The sequence below is a fragment of the Rhamphochromis longiceps genome, linkage group LG1 (genome assembly GCF_057381845.1).
Source record: "Rhamphochromis longiceps isolate RC_006_pf linkage group LG1, R_longiceps_female_GT1.1, whole genome shotgun sequence".
In the NCBI taxonomy this organism is placed as follows: Eukaryota; Metazoa; Chordata; class Actinopteri; order Cichliformes; family Cichlidae; genus Rhamphochromis; species Rhamphochromis longiceps.
The window spans coordinates 34,383,699-34,408,536 of NC_140557.1; the positions used below are offsets into that span (position 1 = coordinate 34,383,699).

Consider the following 24,838-nt stretch of genomic DNA (forward strand, 5'->3'; position numbering starts at 1 on the left):
TACCTTCTAGACGATAGTTTTACGGTCAGATGAGACAAAGACTGAGCTATCTGGCCACAAAGAGATATGTTTGGAGGGGTAAAACTAATGTTTTGTAGCAGCTCTCTGCTTGTTGGCAGTAGAATCATCCTCTGGCACCGTTTGTCTGTCAGTGATACTGGTAGACTGCACATAATGGATGGAATAATGAATGAGGACGACTACTTCCAAATGTTTCAACTTGACAAATTAATATCTAGATGACTGAAACTTGGACAAAATTGTGTGTTCTAACAGGACAATGGAGGCTTACATTTAGCCTCTGGCATCACCTTCCCAAAGCCCTGACCTCAACTCTACTGAACATTTGTGGACTACACTTAAAAGCCGGTTCTGTGGCAATAAACCAACCAATTTAAATGAACTCAACCAATTCTGCAAAGAAGAGTGATCAAATATCCAGCCAGAATTACGCCAGAAGGCTGTTGACAGCTACCAAAAGCATCTGGTCAAGGTGCAGTTTGCTAAGGGACATTTAGCCAACCAGTGTGGATTAGAAAAAATCTGAAATATATTCAAACTTGTGTACCCAATTCTTGCTTTATAAAGTCATTAAAGATGTATGCCGTACAATCATTCCACCCTGGGAAAACAACAGTTCAAAGCAATCATCACAAGCCCAGAATGACCATGATATTCATGAGTGTGCGTAAACATCTGACCACCACTGTATAGAGATTTAATTGGCCGAAAACTAAGGCATTCACAAAAGTCTTGCCAATCTAATAATTAATGAAACATCAGTTCATGACATCAAATGGGGTAAAAGTCTAACAAAATGTGTGAGATTTTCAGTTCGGAAGTCACTGAGCATATAAACCTATACCTATGGCAGGTTTTACCATCCTCCAAGCCCTAACAAATAGTAAACGCCAAATTATACCTTTGCAAAAGAAAATGCTACCTCCTTGACAACAAATCCAAGTGAAGTTGCATTGTATATGTAAAAAGACATTAAATGTTGATGGGTACTTGTTGGCCGTTCCACCCCTCAGTCACCCATACATTTTCTGTCTCTGAAATGCAGTTTTGCACAGTCGGGCATGAGCTAAAGCTAAACTCACCTTTTTCCTTATTAACATTAGCAGGGACAGGCTGAGGAGCTGCAGTCACACTCAGACTAATTCCCCTATTCCTAAGAGGGCAGTAGTGATGTATGAGGGGAATGAGATGGGAGGCACAGGTCGATTGGCCAACACTGTCACCATCACACAGTAATGAGATCTCAGGGGGAGGGGGGAAATAGAGAGAGATTCCTCAAACTCCCCTCTCACATAATATACTAATTGGCCTGCACAATATAGGTAAAATGCAGGAAGTTTTAATTACATTATTAAAACAAATTTCCCTACATGCCTGTGACAAATGTCATTAGTCAGCTGGACTGAGTGTCATGCATGGTCTCAGCATAATGACTGATCATGTATTAGCTACACAATGTGGGGTCTGGGTTAATTTCCTAGACTAGGAATATCTAGGCACTACATGAACTAGGTTTTTGTTCTAGTTTGGTGAAGGAGTATTTGACCAGTTTGTTCAGAATCCTGATTTTAAACCTTTCCAGCAACTTTGGGGCAAATTTTAAAAAAAGAAATCATCCTTTAACAATAATGCCACACCTTCCTGTTGCAGCTAAAGTGGGTTTTTCCTTGCAGGAAATCTTTTGAAAGGATATTAGAGGAGTGCAGAATAAAGTCCACGGATGGAATTACATGTTCAGGAGCTAGATGCACATTTTTCATGTGCCTAAAAGTACCCATTTTTTTTAATAAAGTGCATTTCTAATTCCAACATGAAAAAACAAAACAAAACCCACTATGTTAACTAATGTTTTCATATTTCATCATTTATATTCTAAACATTGTTTGATGTATTCACCTCTCTGTTATATAAATTGCACACTGACCGTGACTCCTGGAGTGACAAATATGTAGGCTGTAGTTTAATTTTTATATTGTCCTCAAGCATTGTGTGCCTCTCTGTGTGTGTGTGTGTGTGTGTGTGTGTGTGTGTGTGTGTGTGTGTGTGTGTGTGTGTGTGTGTGTGTGTGTGTGTGTGTGTGTGTGATGAATCTGGAGACAATCCAGAGGCTGAAACTATGTGGAAGGCACTTTGCAAATTACATTGATCTCTCCCTGGACCTGCCTCCTACCTGCTGCTCATCCTAATGCCTGTTTTACAGATGGCTGGGTGAGTGGGGGTGGGTGACAACGACTTCTTTACTTTTTTTTTTTTATGTCTCCTGTTACTTTCTGGTTCTGTCACTGCATTTCCCTCCTCTTTCACTCTCCTGCATTTGCTGCTTTTTGTTTCATCATTCACTTTCCCTACTTCTTGTCCATCACATACATGCAGATGTCAACCCACAGCACCATATGATACACTTACCCTCCCACTAATCATTTGTATTACTGACATGCTTTCCTCTGTCCTGTCCTAATTACAACATTATTAAGTTTCACGGTGAGGAGCAGCAAGGCCGACGCAAAGTGTGGCTTCACTATGGAACACGGTGGGAAGGTCAAAATAAAGCATGGTATTTAACCCTGAAAAATGATAGAGTAGATAATAGTCCTGACATTCCCTTTTGATATTTGGCACTTTCAAGGAAATTACAGGAAAGCAAATAAAAGCCCACATCCTCACAGGCGGCATATATCGCCTATTGGGGGGGATGTCAGCTTGTGCAGCAACAAATACATCCAACTGCAGCACATTTGCCGGAATTTTGTTGAGATCATGTTTAGGTAGGTTAGAATATCAAAGCCTAATTAGGCTTAATGACTCTCCCATCTCTTGGACAGCAGCCAAGCATATGCACACAGTCTAAAAAATTACACGAAAGTGCTCCATGCAAGCCCATGGGGTCTCTTTATTTACAAATCAAGCTGTAGACATGAGCAAGGCTGGGAGTTGAGCTGTATTTTAAGACTTGAGTTCAGAAGTACAGTATATTATGAGGCAGCACCAACTCTGAGCAACAAAACACATTTTGAGAAATAAACCTCAAATCCTCAAACGCTTTTTAATATAGAGCTTGTTATCTCCTACACATACACACAAATTTTTTTAAACCTGAGTGTTTTGCTCTTTGCTGATAAAAAAGGGACACATTGAGCAATTAACTCTATTTTACCAAATCGAAAAATACCCATAAAATGTAACAGGCAAAGTGCAACCTTAACACCCAGGCAAGATATACCTGCTATGTCTTTTTTTGTGACTAAAGATCTCTTATCAAACAGATACCGTAAATAAAAAACTTCCTGATTCCTCAGATTCTGAAATGTAATATGTTTTCTTTCTCATTGACTGGTTGGCTAAAGTGAAAATCTGATGTTTCTGCAGCTCTGTTGGTGGATCCTAGCAATGTTTGTGGTATTTTGGTGACCTCAAGCCACAGCACTCCTCTGGACTGTAAAAGCTCTCAACCCTCTAACGAGCCTCTGCTGCTACGATTGCCCTGCATGGCCTAGAAATGGCTGCCCCGTTTCATCAGCCCTGAAAATATGCATTTCAGCAGAATTAATACTGCGCCTCGCGGATTGGACGCATGAACACGTCATCTACCTGTGAATAGGAGATTGATTTGACATAACAAAAAAGCACAAAGTGACTCTATTTGACCCACCACCGACTTCTGTTTTATACAATAAAATACGCAATATTCAAAATGTACACCGACTCTGACAACTTACTAAAATTAAGCACCTTATTAAGGTTAGACTGTTGGCAGGATCCTCCAAACTTAACATGTCTTAATACCTCTTTTTAAGACAAATGAGTCACAGTATATTTATAGTTAAAGAATACAGACCATATTTAACTCATTCACTGCCAGCCATTGGCAGTGAATGAGTTAAACCCATTGACTCATTCACTGCCATTGACGGCTATAGACGTCAATGGCAGTGAATGAGTTAAATATGGAGGTATCAATACTAAAGTGTCCTAACCACAGAACCTTTTTAAGAGCCAACAGGGAGAAACTCCAGCAGCTGGATTGTAATCTCTCATCTAATTTAAGGAATACTTTCCTAATGCGCTTATTATCTTAACTTCTAGTTTCAGTTGCTATGATTGTGCAAGGTCCATTTTCTTTTTAGTAATATCCATGCCTGACCAAGACGTTAAACCCAAGACAGCAAAACAGAACTTCCCACAGTTTTTGTAAAACGTGTTTTGCTTTGCTGACAAACATGTGCTACTGCAGACCAAGTAGTGCTGCAACTTGAGTCTTCGGTCTAATCTCTAGCAGGCAAACAACCATATCTTTAACATGCTTGCTGAAGTGAATGATCAACACTTCTAAGGTCTATGTGTAGATTTAATGGAGTCTATTACAAAGAACTGTAATTTTCATAGCTATAGATATGCAAAGGTTCTGATATTTTTTCAAATGTTAATTTTTTGTGAACCTGAAAACAAAGTGTTTTCCTCTGTATGCTGTTCAATTGCTATTATATGCAGGCAAACCAGGAAACATGCCTGGCAGTGCAACAGGTCAATGGGGAGCAGGGTGAGCAGCGAGGGGAAAGAAGCACATGTGGGCAAAAACTGTCTGAAAATGGTCCAGATTCAATTTTCACCATCTCCATGGCAGCTGCTGCCTGGTTAGAGGATAGGAAGGAGGAGCGAACCACATGAACCGTGTTGTAATGAAGCATGCAACCTATCTTCAGAGGATGTGGCAAGGTTTTTTGTTTCTGTGTCTGTGTGTCAGGTGGGATATTCCAGGGTTAGGAACTTACCTCTGCAGATGGTGCCATTTCCCACATAGCCTGGCTTGCAGGTACACAGATGTCCCCTGATGGTGTTGGTGCAGATGGCGTTCTCATCACACAAATCCTGGCCGCTGGCGCACTCGTCATGCTCTGAGGGAGAAACCGACAGAGAGGAACTTCACATAGAGAATAGAGTGTGTGTGTGTTTCTGACTTTGCAGTGTGTGAAAGATGGAGGGGTCATTTCTTTTTGAGCCGAGAGGCCACCCAATCACTACGCTCTGAGAGGACAGTCAACCGGCTGCTTGGCTCAGAATGAGAAGCCATAGCTGAGTCTTTCTTCTGTCAACAGCCACCTCTCTGAGCAACCATGTTTTCAAACACCAGTTATGCTTGGCATGCTCAAAATGGACTTGAACTGGATTCTCGAAGGTGACTTCAAACAAACACAAAAGCTCGCTTTCGTTCCAAGCCCGCTTTTACTTAAAAACTACCGCCCATGGTGGAGAGGCAACAGCTGACACATGGCAGGTGTACTGACTAATTACTGAGCATCAGAATTAATTAGCCTAATGATGTTGGCTTGGACACTGATGACGTGCTAGACACAATATCGAAAATATACCATCTCTTTACTTTAACATGTAAACACTTTGAGTTTTCCAGAAAGAGAATCCTTGACTCTACTAGTTGAAAACAGTTGCTTAAAGTGTTGCAGCATTTGTACGCCAACATGGGAAAGAGTGATTAGACAGTAGGCTAACAGCATGGGCTGCTTCTGTTTTGTTCTCTTTCCCACTGCCAGAAGAGATTTTTTTTATTATGAAGACAAAGCAGAAAGAAAAAAAGAAAAACAGTTTCCTTTTCCACCCGTAAAAACTCTGCCAAAAACCTGCTCACTGCAATCAACGCTCTGCATCCCGGCAATGAGACAAGGTGAATGTCCCTACTGCTGAGTATGTGACAAATTCAGTACAAGAACATTATCACAGATAATGCGGGGAATATAATTAAAGCATGATATGGCCAGAACATATATAAGCCGTCTCGAGCAGGGCTGTCAGACTCATTGTAGTTCAAACAGAGCTCGGTTTGATCTTAAATGGGCTGTCAGATTAAAACCGGGACAAAACAGCATGTTTTAAAAGTGTGCAGGAGCACAAGTACATTCTGAGAATGAACCAATTTAATCACTTTGTCTAAGTCTTGATTTTGATCTTATTTTTACTGCTGTTATTGCTTTATTGTTTTCATATTTATTAGTGGAGTTTGGAGGCCTATAATAATAATAGATTGCATTTATATAGCGCTTTTCGGGGCCCTCAAAGCGCTGTACAATTCCACTATTCATTCACTCACTGGTGGAGGCAAGCTACAGTTGTAGCCACAGCTACCCTGGGGTAGACTGACAGATGCGAGGCTGCCATATCGCGCCATCGGCCCCTCTGGCCATCACCAGTAGGTGAAGTGTCTTGCCCAAGGACACAACGACTGAGACTGTCCGAGCCAGGGCTTGAACCAGCAACCTTCCGGTTGCAAGACGAACTGCCAACTCTTTGAGCCACCATGTACCCCACCTCTTGTCCTATGACAGCTGGGATAAGCTTCAGCCCGCCCATAACTCTGAATTGGATTAGTGGAAGAAAATTCAATGGATGGCTGGATGTATAGTTGAGTTTAGAGTTACAGCAGCCCTGCTGTGCAGAGAAACCTGAACCCTATGGCTCTCTAGGAGGTTTGGCTTGTGCACCTTTTCCACATTTTGTTTGACATGTTACCCTCCTCTTCACAAAGCCATCCTGTGCATGGGATTAGGCTGTTTAGTGGGCTGTTTATGGCTTGAGGGCCAAATGTTTGACACTTGGATCTAGTACTTACAGTCGGGGTGACAAATCTAGTCCCTGATTGCGTTCAATATATCAGTTTAGAACAATATGAAGATATATTCATGATTGCATTTGTTTTTGTGATGTGCTCTAATTTGTCAAAACTATTTAACAATATGATGACCAAAACAATTGTCAGCTTAAATGTGTAGCTCTGAATGAACGAGTGGAGGTGCACTGATCCAATCACAACACAGAAAGTGGTCTTACAGCAGCTGATGATAATGACAGCAAGCATGACTTCTGTCATGTCAAACCCTTGAAAGAGAAATTATTGCCTTATTCACTCATTCTTTGACTCAAATAAAGTGGCAAACAATATTCTATGACCACAAACTGAGACAATTTTTTGTAATAGAAAACTTGCAAGGTCAGCATTATGAAAATATGGACAGTTTTGTTAGAATCGTGAAATGCTGACTTACTAATAAAATAGTAAGTGCTGCGAGTAACGTACAATCTCAGGGTCGGTGTTTTATATTCTGCTGGGTACCATGAACTGCTCTCTTGACTTTTATATGTTTGCTCTTAGATAGAGGCCTGGGGGGAAAGGAAAGGGATTTAGTACTGCAGGCAGTGCATGATTAACCACCACTAAGAGACCTTCCACTAAACGGGAATTGCATTTCACTTCTCTGGCAGCGTAGTTCAAATGTAACTGCATAGCTGAAGTTTAACTTTGGACTTTTCACATCTTTGATGGTTTGCTGCATTTGCTAAACTTAAAAAATATTTTTATATGATACAAAGTAACACAGGTAGCTTTTGTGGTAGCTTAGCAAATTATGAATGCACCATATTTTATTGTAAAAAATGCTATTTTTTGGATCTGACTGAGCTACTATGGTAGTGATTTCTGTATTACAATGTAGGCTTTTCTGGTTTGTCATCCTTTTTGACCCGAGTGACTAAAATGTAAGAAAAACAGAGCCCCATGGTATATTAAAGGCATGTGAAACTAGCTATAAACTCAACACCATGAGTTTACTTAGAGGGTAGTTCTCATCGGCCATAAAGACAAAGACTTCACCAATGAACAACAGCAAATTTGATTATGACACTATTAGTGGTTTTAAAATATTTACATTTGTTATTTTATGATCTGATGCACTGATCTTGGCAAGTCAGCCCCCTGGCAGTTTCTGTGCTTACTATGCATTTCCCTCTGGGATCAATACAATCTTCTTATTCTTATTTTTATTATTTTTTTAAGAACAGCTCATCTGTAGTCCTCCAAAAGTAGGCTAACTTAACCACGTGCAGGATATTTTCAAACTTAAGCTGTATGCTAAGGAGAGATGATTTTTCTTTCAATTTGAAACAGAGAATTTCTCCTCCTTTGTAATGTGTTTCATAGTAACCTGTGTGGTTCAGAGACCTTACCTCCATGAAACTTGGAGACTAGAGCTTCTCTCAAATCCTAATAAAAAAAACATAATGAGGGAATACTTCCCAGTTTTCCCCCTGTTCCATTCACAGCAGAGCTGACAACAGACCTGCTGGACTCACCAGTGTGCTGATGTATAACTGCTCATCGTTGCAAGTGGTCTTAGTTGGAAATCACAGCTAAGGCTGTTGTTTACAGCAAATCAAACTGCAACGTTTATTAGGACCTTTCACCCATACCTATTCTCCACAAATTAATAAACCTTGTGCGTAGCACACATACAATATATTATTTAGGTTTATTTAAATTGCTGATGTAACATTTATGCAGACCGATGTGCTCAAAAATTCTAAAACTGAACCTAAAGTCACAGCATAGTTTTTTTTTTCAAAACACTATAGAAGATTTTTGTGTTCAGTTCTAAAGGAGCCAAAGGTGACACTTGTAACATTAAAAAAATGTTCAGGTGTCACAGTTAAGCCATTGCGTTATGATATTGAGGCAGCATAGACAGGTGAAAATGCACTAGAAAGCAGAAGCTTCTTACTTACTATGAAATGTCAAAAGACCTACCGTGAAAAAAGGCATATATTTTTATCTCTGCTACTGAGGTGACAGATACATTTCTGCAACAGGAAAGAAATGTCTGATTGTCGTGTCACACTGTTAAAAGCAAATGAGCAACTGCTTGGCTGAGCTCCTGTTTCTTTAAACTGCACCGGCATGCTGCAGCATTTTAAACGCCACAGAATTAACATGTTACACACATGTTACACTAACGAGACCCACTCTGACAGGCCTGTGTTACGGTTGATCTTGGGGCCTCATAACCCGGTGGTTGCTGTGTAGTTGAAAAGAACTAAATTATAACAACATGAAATGATAATCACAGGTGTCAAGTCAAAAATCACACCAAAGTTCCTAAAACTGGGTGAAAGTAAGAAGCTCAAAGACCATGGTCACTGTCATACCCATGTAGAAGGTTGGGTTGCCCAAATAAAATAACTTCTTCATTTATGATCATGTATCTCTGAGAGTGTTCGCCAGAGAACAGAAATAAAAACACTGATATTGATTTGTACTGGCAGATATATCTGGAGATTACCTGGAACGCAGTGAAGTAGATGTGCTTTTTAAAAGTAATTGCAGAAGGAAGTGTGGTGGCAGATTTCTTTTCTCATGTATTAATCACATATTCAATCATATCACATTATAGTAATATCACTTTCTCACTGTACTATAGTAAGAGCACTCCTGTCACTAGTTTACATGCATGTGGAATGTTAACACAGTGAGGCCATTGTAATGGGAGACGTTAAACAGATAGTGGGACTCCTTCTGCTTATCAGGGATGTAAATCTTTAGGTGTAAATCTCCTCCCTCACAAGGTCATAATTCTCTCTGTGAGGGAGGAGGTATAGCCCCCCCCCCCAACATGTAAGAGTTTGTGGAATGTTCTTTGTCTGTGTCTCTGTATATAAGATGTAAGGGAAAAACCTGGCAGAGGTAGGAAGCAAAAGATTTCAAAGGCTCTGGAAAGGAAAACTAGTGAGAGATGTGTCTAAAGACAATCACTACTGCGAGGTCGCAGACCAAAAAACCTCCACTTCTGCATAAGAGACATCTTTAAGCCAGACTGCAGTATGTTTAACATAAACCGGAGAAAGGTTATCCATACGGGAAGAGGAAACCAGAGCTCTTTGCCCACAAGAAAGCAAAAAGTAGGGTGAGGCATATAAAAGACATATAACCCAAAGATCACGGTCCATACAGTGAAACATGGTGGTGGGATCATTATTATTATTATTATTATTATTATTATGTGGGGATGGTTCAGTGCATCTTTAAATGAGAATCTCGTCAAGCTCTTCTAGCACGACAACAACCCAAAAAGTACATCGATCCAAGGGAAGAACCCTGATTTTGTGACATTACTTTAGATTCTGTGACGTAAAAGTAAAATAATGTAAGCATCTAAAATAAAAGTTGTGTTTAAAATTCCTTGCTCTATTTAAAAGCACTTGGGAGAGAAAGAAGAGGACCCAATATATAACCTAAAGGTACTCCACAACTAACTGGGTACATAGATGCCGAATACTGTCCAAAATGGAAAGAGAAACTCTTAACTGAGAAATATGACTGGAGCCATTTAAGGGCTTTCTCTCTAATGCCTACAACACAATTCAAAATGTGTCAGGAGAACGCCATGATCTACGTCGTCAAAAAGCATGATGGCAACAGAACTACTAGCATCAACAGTTAAAAGTGGGCCATTAAAAAAAATCATAAAAGGGTGGTTTCTGTGCTGCGTTATGAATTGTTGGAATGATATCTGTCATTTATAAATGTGAGATTAATTAATCTTTGGCAACATGTTATTGATTTATGTCCTACTGCTGAGCTTATCACACTGATTAAGCTTTAGTGAATACATCTTCAATTAGAATCTAACATGATTTAAGATGATTATAAACAATACATTAAAGAGCAGCCTGTGACGGTGCTGTGGTGGGAATTTACAGCCCAGCTGCACTGCGAAAATATCTTTTTATATCAACTGTGTCTTTAAGTGCCAGTCAGTGCCCGGGGCTCACAGCACTCAAAAGATGCACACTCCCTCAAACGCACTCCTCATTAATATGCAAACGCTTTGGTGGGAGTCATGACTAATACATTCCCCTTAATTAATGAGTGGTGCTCATAAAGCCCCGAAGCAAGTCGGCAAAATTATTTTGCTTTTCTCTTCCCAAGGATTTCCTCCTTAGGTTGAGCTGTAAAGTGGAGGTGAGTGTTAACAGTGCTTGTGGTATGTGTTAGAGTTTATGTGAAGGGATATGAAAAGTAGTCGACATTGATGGCAGGAAGAGTCGCGTGATTAAAAATTCAGGGTTCTAATAGCTGTGAGCTAATGACGGTGAGAGCAACACAATCCACACTGATGGACACAGCTGCTTATTAAAGGTGTTTAATGTCTGCTGGCCAGTTTAAAATTATAAAGTGAAAGCCAACACTGACAGATAATGAGTAAGTGAAGAACTGACAAGCTGTAATAAATCCTAAAACACACTTAAAGGCTCTATTTCTGCAGCATTGGGATGGCGAGTTCGAGAAACCCTTCGACCTTTTGGGGTTATTGTGGTCCTTAAATTTCCCTTTGCCTGTCTGTGCGAACAATGCTACAGGTAGCAAGGGAGGCCAAACAGATGAGAGGTTCATTCAAATGAGGCTGCGGAAAGCTAACTGTTGGTGGAAATCGTGCCAGAAATTGTGCTGAGAAAAGAAGCATGTCCCCTGGCGCGAATTCAATTTGCTGCCAATCTGATGATTGTATCAACAACAGCCAACAATAAATTGTGTATCAAAAGTATTTACATTTACAGCAAGATTTGGACTCATTGTTGCACTTCCCTGCAAATCGAAAAAAGTGATCACAGTTACCTGTTATTGACAGCATTTTTCTTTTAAATTTCTAATTTAATTATTTAACATCTCATCTGTGCTGGTTATGACGACTTTGTATTTATTCAACAATAAAACCCTGCGATCCTTTTCAACTTAACTCCTTCTGTTGCAGTCTGTGTCTAAAACAGCTGCTTCAGAAAGCCTACACAGTCTGTGCTTTGCACTTGTCGTTGCACTTACTTAAATAGAGCCTTTGTTCTTTAGATTTATTGTGCGTTTTTTTCCCCCAAAACCTCGGGGACTTCTTTGTACAAGAGTACAGAGAATAATGTCATATATATTTCTAGTGCCATTACACTGGAAAAATGTGGTTGTGGACCTTTGACTACCTTCTACTGCTATGGACTGGTACTTAAATAGTGATTTTCTAGTCTTCCCACTCAAAGTGCTTTTATACTACATTCACACAGTTTTTCTTTTTTAAAATTCTAGTCACTTCTGTGCTTTAACCCATCGTGCACACTTGTACACAATCATATACATCAGGGGCAATTCTGGGGTTCAGTGTCTCACCCAAGTACACTTTAGCACGCAGACCTGGGGAGACAGGGGCTCAAACCACTGCTGCCCTCTAGCTGGGTGTGTGAACGAGCATAAACAATTTTTGTTGTACATGAAAACAACATTCCCGCATCCCAGATGGTCCAATTCGTTATACAGTTGGCAATGTTTTTGGCTTTTCTGTTTCCAAAATTTCTGGCAAGGTGACCATGCTTATACCATATACAGTTAACAAGAGAACACTTGCAGTGTGTTGCTCATACCTGAGACATTTTACTGTAGTCAGAAGCAGCTCTAGTGTGGAAATAAAACCAGCAGGCAGTGGAAGCTGCTTATTTGCTGGGTCTTTTTGTCAGCAGGGGGATGAGCATGCACTGTTTTGAGGTCACAAGAGGCTATAAACCTGAACGGCTCACTCTGATCTCTGCTTTCCGAGTTATGGAGAAAGGACAGAAATGTGACCCTTTTGTGGGAAAACATTATTGTGCATAGTGTCCCCTTTTTAGAGACTCAGTATAGGGTTTTGATGGCTAATTTTCTGAGTTCATGGAACAAGAGTTCATGAAGAAATAAATGGTGGTTTGTGCAAGGTTTGGGGTCTATTTTTTAACTGGCAAGACTATTTGGGGTTTCAACAATTTTAAAGTGGAAAAATGTAGAAGGGTGCCATTAAAAAAAAATAGACAGCCAAAGGGATTTCAGCTCTCAGGTAACTTTTACCAAAGTCACAGACATTTAATAGGTTTGGACTTGGTGATTACAACTCCTATTAAACACTCCTCAAACCTTCTCTCAACAATCAGCAGCCACTTTATGCTCTGAAATTTTTAATTGTTGATGCCAACAAAGCAAAAGACCATAAAAATGCAAGCACTTGGCAACAACTTCTGACAGAACCAGTCTCATCATCTGCCGTGACCGGCTGGAGGTGAAGGAGGAGCCAGCAAGAGTAACAATAACTGTGCGAAGTTTGAACAAGACTGCTACAACTTTTGCATGGAAAGGCTCATACGTGCCGAGGTGTCAGTACCAGTTGTGTCTTACATTCCTCAAATGTTCTGTATATGCTTTGAATTTTATCATTGCACAGCTAGCCTATGTATCAGTCTTCACAAGCTTCTTCCATGTTTATTTATTTATTTTTTAATTGCAGGTATATCCTGCATGCCTCTTCACAAGTCAAGTCTATTTTCTTGTGACTCATGCATGTAACTACATGAATTGCATACTGAGCTATGAGTGCTGCCAAAAAGTGCTCGAGTGCACAGCAGGCCTCTGGATGAATGTTCTGTGTCAGATGCATGAATGACTTTTAACTGATGCTACTTTTGCTGCTGATGCTGCTTTCACTATGCAGCTGGTGTGGAGGTTTGAACCTTCTGTTTCGGCACTGCTACTTTTTTCTTGTGTCTGCCATCAAAAAGGAAAAAGATAAAGTAGTAGATAAAAGTTTTTGGCAGCAGTTCACGACTTCATAAATACACCTTGCATTGAGTTACTACACAATAGAGTTCTTTAGACGTCACTAACAAATATCACTGATTAGAAAGACGCTAAAATTCTTCACGCACAATGGAGGGATCAAATAACAGAAAAAAAGGATAACTTGAATTACTTTGGTAAAATTGCGTTCCATGTGCTCAATAAATCAACATCAAACAGTAAATGAATAACCGAATCTTGACTATCACACAGCACTCAAAATGGACATCCAAGGAAATACTTTTCATACTGGTTGTAATCAGCCTGGAAGCTCATAGTAAAATGGTAAATGGCCTGCATTTGTATAGCGCTTTTCTAGTCCCTAAGGACCCCAAAGCACTTTACACAACCTGTCATCCACCCATTCACGCACACATTCACACACTGGTGATGGCAAGCTACATTGTAGCCACAGCCACCCTGGGGCGCACTGACAGAGGCGAGGCTGCCGGACACTGGCGCCACCGGGCCCTCTGACCACCACCAGTAGGCAACGGATGAAGTGTCTTGCCCAAGGACACAACGACCGAGACTGTCCAAGCCGGGGCTCGAACCGGCAACCTTCCGATTACAAGGCGAACTCCCAACTCTTGAGCCACGGTCGCCGCAGGTAGCAGGCTGTTTTCTCCTGGGAAATCGTTTTGTGCATCTACTTCTAAACCCTACCCTTTTGGACAGATTTTTGCATTGCAGAAAAAGAATCCTGACAAAAAGAAAACACAAATGAATCCACAATGTATGAGAGTTCATATGATCTCCAAAGCATTGGCTACTCTGCTACTGACTTAGAAATTTTTAAACTATTTATTAGCGATTAATTTAACTGCATTTTAATATAATTTCCAATGCTCCTATTTTGTTAAGCTAACACTGACTAATATGGGAACTGTATTTTAATGTATTGTGGCAACTCTTATTCACTGATAACCATCAGTGGTCAGTTATAGTATCAGTTACAATATACAGTATCTGTATATAGTATTTGTTATAAAAGAGTTTATTCAGTACAAGAATCTGTTCACTAATAAATGTTTCACTGGAACATCATAACACTGGTGTAGATACTTCAGTGATTCTCCAGGAGACAGCAGCTTAATATGAGCATGCTGCCCATCTATATCAGATGAATCTAATTAGTGATGATTATAGAGTGATGTGGTGTCAGATCTGGACATGCTGAGGTGAAATCCCAAAGCACTGGACTAATGATGCATAATGGCTGATCATCAGAGCCACGGACAGTGGCCGCAGCACTCACGGAGACTTCTGCACTGTCAACAGATGCTAATAGGCAGATCAGAGGCAGAGGTTATTTTCTCATTTTGATAAGAAAATAACATGTTTTTCATCAAAACTAGAGTTATTTGAACAAAAAAGTGAATGAGTCACAATGGCATGAACACTAAACATTTGCATTATTTTAAAAATCCACATGTAGAGTATTTCCTCTTACAAAGAAACAAATCTTCAGGGAGGCCTTTTTGAAAATGGAGACTGCCAAGTTAAAAACTTGGTGCAATAAACCTGAATATATCCATGATCTAAACGTTATCAGGCTCCACATAAAAAAAATAAATATCAGAAATGATTTATAAGATGATTGTGTGACTTTAAAAAGATTGAAAAGACTAAGAGCAACTGAAAATCAGTGGATGCACAGCTACAATGGTGATCAGGTAGAACAAGTTACAGGACTACAAATCACAGTTGCTGTCCGAAGGTGCTCTTTAGCACAAACCGCATGATGAAACTTTAAAAGGCCTGATGAATAAATACTGGGGGCAGATTCTTTAGTCAGTTGAGACCATGACACATTTGCTCAGCTAGGATCCATCCTGCTTACTGTCACTCTGGCCAGCACTCCAGTAAATGCATAGTCCTGACAGTGTAGGTGGGAGTATGATGAAATGGGGCAGCATAAGTACAAAAGGTGCTGGAGCGATGACATTTACAGATGGCATCATGAATGCCTGTTGGATGTACCAAAATGCTGGCTGACAAGTTGAGTCCCAATTTCGCCTTCGCAGAGAAAGAACATTCAAGCATGATAATGATCCAAAGCACACTGTCAAAATCACACAACAGTTTCTGAAAATGAAAAAAGGGAAACTATGACATGGGCAGGTCTCATGACATAAATCCAGCAAAATACCTTTGTGGTATTTTAGACCCCTCTGGCAAAAATGTCTGTGAATAATAGCAGAACATACATCTGAAATGCAGTGTTTATACAGAAGAAGGACTTACATACAGGAGACCTGGACAAGGCCGTAGATTGTTCCCAACCCATCAGCAGGACTGGTATCTGCTCCTTTGTGCAAGGAGAAACCGCTGCCAGAGATACAGAATGACCTCCCACAGGCCACTGGTTTAACCCAACCAATCAAGCATTCAGAAACATGAGATGTCCTTTAGCAGGCTTGTTCTCTGCTCACCATGCCGCCTGATTGGCATTTCCAAAAGAATACCTGAACTGGCAGGACCACCACTGGCTCTCTGTGCTTTTCACAGATGAGAGCAGGTTCACCCTGATTACGTGACAGACATGAAAGGGTTCGGAGAAGCTGTTAAGAACGTTGCACTGCCTATAACATCTTTCAACAGTGGGTCCTAGGTTCATCCTGGGGCATGGCATTGCTTTCAACACCACAAGGTTGCACCTGAGACTGCCTGGGTGCTCAGTGATGGTATGGTTCAGCTCTGATAGGAGATCCCCCAGGACACCATCCATTGTCTCGTTAGGAGCTTTACAAACTACCGATTCACATTTTAAGTTGCAACAATGAAATTTCGGTAACATGACCTAGCCTGCCGAATCATTTTTTCACTTTGATTTTTGGGGTGTCTTTAAACTTGGCTCACTGTAGGTTGATAATTTTCATTTCCATCAGACAATGTGGCATCTTTTCATTCCTAAAAATCATTACCCAGTTCACATCAGGATAGATATTCAGCATGATCTTTCCCCCCCTTATTGTGATCTCATTGTGTTTTCTAAGTGTTCCAATACTTTCTTTTTTTCTTAGCAGTTTATATACACGATGAGCCACGTTCTTACTTCAAGACTGAGTGGGCACTGTTCTGCTGCTATGATCTCCAGCATCAAAGACCTTAGACACACTCAGTTGTAATTAGTGTTCACGGTGAAGTGAAAGCCCACAGGCCCTGCTCAAAAAGCTCAACAAATTGACTAAAATTAAGGCTGGCAAACTGTAAGCAAACTAGATCAGGCATAATGTCATTGAGGATATAGTGTGCAGCACAGTTTTACCATATTTTCAAGATTTAAAGATGATTTTGTCACTTTGATAATCAGGTGAGAAGTTTTTCAAATTGTTTTTCTTTTTTGCATTTTATATATTTAGTCTTTATGCTTCAAGCTCGGGTCCTGCGCCAAACCCATGCTTCTGCACAGAGATCTCGGATGTTGTTCCTGGGATCTGCTGGAGACACTCACCTACCTTGGACCACTGTCCTAGTGTCCTATCTAAAAGTGTGCCTTCACCCTCCACATCTTCTCAAGCTCTCAATTCAATTCAATTCAATTCAATTCAATTTTATTTATACAAATCACAACAGTTCCCTCAAGGTGCTTTATATTGTAAGGTAGACCCTACAACAGGGGTAGGCAACGCCAGGCCTCGAGTGCCGATGTCCTGCAGGTTTTAGATTTCACCCTGTGTCAACACACCTGAATCAAATGATTAGTCCATTACCAGAGGAGGTCATTTAGCCATTTGAATCAGCTGTGTTTGATCAAGGACACATCTAAAACCTGCAGGACACCGGCACTCGAGGCCTGGCGTTGCCTACCCCTGCCCTACAATAATACATACAGAGAAAAACCCAACCCAACCCAACCCAATCATATGACCCCCTATGAGCAGGCACTTTGGTGACAGTGGAAAGGCAAAAACTCCCTTTTAACCGGAAGAAACCTCTGGCAGAACCAGGCTCAGGGAGAGGCGGCCATCTGCAGCGACTGGTTGGGGTGAGAGAAGGACAACAGAACAACAGACATGGTGTGGAAGAGAGCCCTTGGTAGTTCTCGATCTTCTCATGTGCCTTCTTCCTGATGTTGCTATCACTTGTAAATCTACATCTGTCATTTTCCTCTGCTTGTACGCCACTACTATGTCCGGTTGGTTAGCCATCACCAGTTTGCTCGTCTATATCTGGAAGTCCGACAGAATCTTAGCTTGGTCATTATCAACCACCTGAGGAGGCGTGTTTAGGATACCAGCCACTTCTTCTCTCCGGCAGACAATGTCAATAGCAGCTGGATGGTGTAGTGGTAACACTACCCTTTGGTGGTGACCAGGGTGTCTGTATCCAGAAAGGGTGCCTAGGCTAGTAAAACTAACACCTCGTGATTCACTTTTACTTTACATAATAAATTTCTAAAACATGTCCTCATCTCTTAAGCTTCAATCGACACCTCGTTCAGTAATGTCACGCTGAACACTTCAGTAATGTGAAATTTAATGACCAGTGACAGGCCCATAAAACAGACCAGAGCATGGCAGAAATTTCAAGGGTTTTTTCATCTTTTTTTTCCTGGCAACACAAAGTCATCAAGCTTACTTTCCGCCTCAGCCTTGCTGCTCACCTTGACAAGATTCGAACTCAGCAGAGATCTGTTCCATGTCACAGGGGGAGAAATATTGACTGCCTGTCATAGCATTTAGCTTTGAAGGACATGGATTCCCTAAAATATGTTGCAGAAAATTCCCCACTTGTCTGTGGTATTCTACCTAGAGTTCAAGAGGCAGTTTACTTTTTAATTACAACTTTTGATACTGCATGCAAGTCATATGTTTTTTTTAAATGATTTCTTGGACTATTACTATTGTTATATTAAATGAAGCAGTTTGTGCACCGTTCCCCTGCTTGGCCTTCAACAGGTTGGGAAATGATGCACAAATAATATTCTTTTTCCATAACTTGTTTTTTTTAAATCTTTTTTTCCATTTCCATTATGCATTACATTCCAGTATAAGACCGGTAATGCATTAGTAGTCCCGATCACTTATGTATTGCAGTATATTACAGTAATGGAAGTTGTACAACCTCTATCCCATTTTCTTTTCTGTCTGTCCTTGTTTCTTTCTCTTGTCTCTTTTCTTATTTTCTCTTGAGGCCAGGTCACTGTTCCCATGCTCTCAAACACAATCAGTATCAAAGTCACTAGTCCATTGACCCCCTCTAATAAACAGGCACCCTCCTTAGGGTCTAAGAGCTGTTTTTCCTTTAGAGGAGGCATGCAGTGGATCAGTTCCCCGTGTGTCTGGTCTAAAGTTATTAAAAACTGCACAACTGTTCTAAAAATCTAGAAAGAAATCATAGTGTATATTATAGTATACACTACACTGGAAACAAATGGTACACCTAAAACACGGCTGCGCAGCCATGGAAACACCACCAAGCTCCTGGCACACAGTTTTTGTGCAGATGTTAATTTCAGAGGTCGTTTGGAACTTTTATCCATTATGCAATGGGACTGAAAAGACTGAATTTAAAGATCAAGAGGTCTGTCCCAGTACTCCCACGTCCATATAGTGTGTCTTCCCCCCCAAATAAAATACACCACTGGTACTTCACTATAATTAATGGGGCTTTAATTTTATTTTCACATCATATAATGTGTTATGCACCTAAGTTGCATTTGCGTGCAATTATTGACCTCTTAAAACATAAGTGCTTCACATCATGCTGGATATAGTATGTTTGTGTGCACAATGCACCTGACCGCACAGTTTAAATCCTTTCTGTGCAATAGCAGCAGCTCATAATTGAAATACAACTCCTTTGATACCCAATGAATTACACAGCTAAAGGCAATAAAGACATTCAGGTTGCAATTCACATTAATGAAAGCATGTTCCATTAATGTGCTCTGTCAGTAAACATCCCTCCCATGCATAGTCACAGTCACATATTATTTTACGCAGGTCGGTCTGTATTCAGCCAAGGGAACAGGAAGACAATGCATCAAAGAAGAAGAGACAGTCTTGAGAAAAGGAGCATAACATGATTACAGACATCACTTTGGATGGTTGTACAGTCTGGTGATGAGCAAGAAGAAACGCTCCTTACATTGAACCTTCACAGCGAAGCTAAATATAAACATCAGCTTTCTCAGAGGGAATTACAAATGGATGAAAGTGAGGAGTAAGGGAAACTTTTCTGGCCCCTTCCCTGCTTTCCCAAACTGCGTTTGATGGGCTTATTAAATTGGCTGGTGCCTGGCCAGTTTAACAGCATGACCCCTATTTTTGAACGTTTAATATATACAGGGAGAGTTGCCAAGGTTTTCAGGCTCGTCACACCTGGGCTGCACAATCATTAGATGTATAATTGGAATTCGATTTGATTAAATTTTCATTAAACATGTAATGCATCTTGGGGTGGGGGAGGGAGGGGGGGGATACAGCCTTTTTCATTGCTGGTTTTAGAAGAATATATGTGGCAACTGATGCATGAAATTAATGGCAGCTTCTTTTGGTCAGCCATACAGCAACAACTGCGCAGATTATGAACAGCAGGATTAAAAAAAAAAAAAAAAACAAGTATTGATTATTAGAGTGCAGATGAGGACAGAAGAGAAATATACGTCTTCATCAGCATGCTGCTTAGCTGATGAAGCTTTTTTTTTTTATGTTATTTAAGTTAATAATGTAAAAATAGCACCACTTTTTATAAGATGAAGGAACAATAGGCAGACTAATGATATTGGTGTGATTTTTTAAAAACATACTTATATTAAAAAACTGATAAAAATGTAACAATTTCAAGCTTGAAATCTTTCAAGACTGGAGATTTCTGTAAAGTGGAAATATTATAGTGCTTGCAAGGTCTGCCCTGATTGTTTTAATGTCATTCCAGGCACAGCTTATGCTTCTCAGAGCTGTCATTAGTCGAGATAAATGTTTTCAGATGAGAACAAACAACAAAAATTCATTTAATTTAAACAACAATATAATTTTTAACATAAAAAACATTGTTGCAGCTGAATTTTACTTGTAGTCCTTTTTAAAAAAAACAAAACAAACAAAACCCTTGAGTTATTGGATCTGCCATTATTTACCTCACAGAAGCTAATGTAAATAAATTTATTGCAACTAACACACTAACCAACCAACCTGATAACATCAAGTTCTCTACTGGCATAAGAGCGCACTCTTCTAAAAACTTTAACTTAAATCCAGCTTCACAGAAACTTTTAAATCTTTGTCAGTTTTTGAGAGCAGGGCTCAATGGTGTACATTGGCCTTTATACATGTACTGTTTCATGTCCACTGCGAGCCTTATCAGCACCTACTTAATGCAGAAAGCAAATCATCTAACACCCAGACATTATAAGTGCAAGTATAACATAATTATAAAGTGGTAAATCATAACATCCTTGTACTAGCAAAACATTTGAACTCTTGTTCACTTGTGAAGTTAGAACAAATTACCTTAACTATACTCGGTTTTGTTGTTGTGTTTGATTCCATTAGTGCAGCTGGGGTAACAAAGGGATTAGCAGTCATCCATGTTACCAGGACAGAAACAAACCATACGGACTATAATAACCAAAGCAGCCAATCTGTAGCCTAGAAGTGTCACTAGGAACATTTTGTTTGACTGCAATTAGCATGTTTGTGCTCACATTAACCAGCATACAAAAGCAAAGAATGAGCGTGCTGAGAGCTCACAATCAGAGGTGCCCTGAAGGAAAAAAAAAAGACACCACACTCACTTTCTAACTACCTATTTGGTGTTCTAATTACAGCAGGAAAGCCCCTGTTAGCTTAGCACTGAAAGAACATGAAAGTTACTAAAAAGCATAACAGAGACTACAAACAAGGCAACACAGGGACATGGTCAAAGGAATGCCTAGGGTCAGTGATGTTTGTTTATTCATTTTTTTGCAAACTTAAAACTTGTATGGTGATATAATACATGGCGGACACAAGTTAAGACTTTGTGTGTATTTGTGTGTGTAAATATATGCTCACTGGCCACAGTTGAACAGGTACACCCGTTTAACTGACTGTTAATGCAAATATCTAAAGAGCCAGTCATAGAAAGTTCAAGGTGAGCATCATAATGGAGAAGGAAGGTCATTAAAGTGATTTTTATTGTGGCATGGTTGTTAGTGCCAGATGGGTTGGACTCACATACTGATCTATTGGAACTTTCTGACATTACCATCTCTGGGGTTTACAGAGAATGGTATGAAAAAAAAAATACATCATCCTCTGCGGACCTGCTCTCTCAGTAAAAATGTTTGTTCATGTAAGAGGTCAGGTCAAGCTGGGAATAGGAAGGCACAGGTAACAACCACTCATTATGACTAAAGTATACACAAGAACATCTCTGAATGCACAACACTGGACAACAGGATTGGAAAAAACATAGTCTGGTCTGATGAGAATTTCTGCTGTGTCATTTGGATGCCAGGGGCAGAATTTGACATAACGAGAAAGCACGAATGGTTCAGGCGGCTGATGGTGCAGTGGTGTGGGGAATATTCTCTTGACGCGCTGAGCATACCACAGTCTACCTGAGATCATATCCATCCCATGGCCTTAATGTACCCGTCTTCCGATGACTGCGTTCACGAGTATAACACACCATGTCTTTAAGCTCACATCCTCTCAAACTGGTTTCCTGAACATGGGAATGGGTTCACTGTACTCAAACGACATCCAAAGTCACCAGATATCAATCCAATAGAGCATCTTTAGGAACTGGAAGTTCACAGCATGGATGTGCAGCCAAGAAATCTGAAGCAACTCCATGATGCTATGCCGTGTCAAGTCAATACTGAAAAAAATCTGTGACGAATGTTTCCAGCACCTTGTTGACAGGAAAAATTAAAGCAGTTTTTTAGGCAAACTTAGTATGTAGGGGCTGGTGAGTGTAAGTACCATGTTACAGCACAGAAACACTGCATACGATCCATGCAAGCAAGTGGGTTAGTGCGGGTACAGCACCTTTTTTAAAACATATGGTTTGACTGACAAGTGATCCCTAAGGTGTGGAGTGTGAACACCAGTGATAATGACAACATTATTTTACAAATCATGCACATATAATCCCTCCTACATCAAATGCCCTTTAAATAGGGACACCAGATGTTATTTTGAACATTCAGGCAGCAGGTAAACATCCCAGACTGCTTTAGGCTGAATACAAACTTCGAGAGGGGAAAGTACAGAAGCCTCACACTTTCTGCCACCTCTCTTTCTCCCTCCATTCTTCCAGTGTTTCTGCAGAGCTGCTTGCTTACTTCTATAGAGGTGAAATCAAGTGGAACCACAATTACCTTGGCCTCCTATTGTTTATATGGTGCTGTTTTCACAAAGGACAATCCCCTCCACCAAGCAGGAGAGAGACAGTTGAGAAAAACGAAAGCAAAAGATTATACATGTTGTGTAAGGGAACTATAGCCAGTGTTCCTCCAAGGAAGGAGCTGCTCATATTGTAATACTAAGGGTGGGGCCTGGAGTAAAGTAAGCTTGTGGTCTGTGGGTGGAAGAAGTTGATTGATGCATCATGTCTGTTGAGACACATGTGATACATCCATGAACTCTGTCCAGAAGCAATGGTAGGAAGAAGCAAACAAACAAACATGCAAGAGTGAAGGACATTTTTCATTTGCAGTCCCTCTCTGCCTCATTTCTGCTTGGAAAGTATATCTGGTAATTCCTTTTAGCATTTGTTTATTTTTTAATTCTTTCACCTTCCTGAGAGCTTGACAGCATCTGTAATTAACAGCTCAGTCACACTAGAGTAAAAACAGCAATGCAATCTCATTGTAACTACAAAAAAAATTCATGGATGCAACAACCGCTGGGCAACCACTTGCAACTGTGAGGTGACTGCATGACCTGCATGACTGGTGACTTGCATGACTCGTGTTTCCAAACTTGGACTGGAATCACTTTCAGACAGATTGGAGAAGAACTACGGTTCCCAAGTAGCTAAACTGCCATCCTGCATCAACTACGCCATTACTTAAGGGCGATTGTGGCTCAAGAGTTGGGAGGTTGCCTTGTAATTGGAAGGTTGCCGGTTCGAGCCCTGGCTCAGACAGTCTCGGTCGTTGTGTCCTTGGGCAAGACACGTCACCCGTTGCCTACTGGTGGTACTCAGAGGGCCCGGTGGCGCCAGTGTCCGGCAGCTTCACCTTTGTCAGTGCGCCCCAGGGTGGCTGTGGCTACAATGTAGCTTGCCATCACCAGTGTGTGGATGACTGGATGTGTAAAGCGCTTAGGGGTCCTTAGGGACTAGTAAAGCGCTATACAAATACAGGCCATTTACCATTTTTACTTGCAGAGGGATTTTCCTGAGCGACTTCCTCGCTAGCCAGACTGCATGGTGGTCCTCAATATAATTCAGCTGCTTCTTAAAAAGGAACACATCCACAAACTCTACCAAGCAACTGGTTAAAGCATTTGGCGATTTATTTATCTGCAAATATTTGAAATAATATTTGAAAAGGAGAAACGTATAAATGGTGAAACACTGCCTCCTGTTAGGTGGCGGCTGCATGCAAACAGGAATAGGACCCAAGATGCAGACTCCAAAGACAAACTTAAACCAAAACAGCTTTAATGCTGAACTCAAACATAATATAACTAGAAAAAGGTCAAAAATAAACTAACACCGGCGGATTGACAAAACACACAGCAAAATAAACGGTAGATCGCGACACGGACACAGAGAAACACAGGGCTTAAATACACAGAAGGAGCAATCAGGGAATGAATAACAGGAGGGAAACACAGCTGGGGCAAATCAGAACTGACGAGACAAAAGGAAGCGTAAACTGAACACACTGAGATAAGACAGAGACCTTCAAAGTAAAACAGGAAACACATAACACAGACTCACATGCAGGCACTACAGAGGGAACAGAGACGTGGGACCCGGGCAGACACAAACACTGACTGAACACGGGGATATAGGAACTAAGGATACACAGAGACGCGAACTAGACAAGGGGATACAGGTGATAGGGGAGACAGAGCAACTAAAGAAGACAGAGACATAAACCATAAGACAGAACTCAAAGAAACCAAAGACTAAAAAGTATAAATAATATAATAAACTCAAATACCCTGGGTCAACGACCCAGGCATCCTAACAGCCTCCATTATATTTAATAATTGAAGTTCCACAACTGCAAAGATTGAAGCTAATTTGCAGTTTACTGAAAAGCTTGGGTTCACTTTCTCCATGCTAATTGCCTGATAGAATAAAAGACAAGAAAAAAACTGGTTTCCAGTTTTGTGTCTCCTCCTCAATGCAGTTGCAGCAATATCATTACCAAAAACCTTTTAAGATCTAGACACAATGCAGAAT

General features: G+C 40.5%; 1 protein-coding gene across 1 annotated transcript in view; it reads right to left on the reverse strand.

Moving 5' to 3' along the window:
* Positions 1-24,838, reverse strand: part of LOC146679073 (protein kinase C-binding protein NELL1-like) — a 312,233-nt gene that overhangs the window by 67,368 nt on the left and 220,027 nt on the right. Inside the window, exon 14 of the mRNA XM_085407775.1 lies at positions 4,791-4,913. Within this exon, the coding sequence (XP_085263901.1) occupies positions 4,791-4,913 (123 nt within the window). The remainder of the gene's footprint in view (positions 1-4,790; positions 4,914-24,838) is intronic.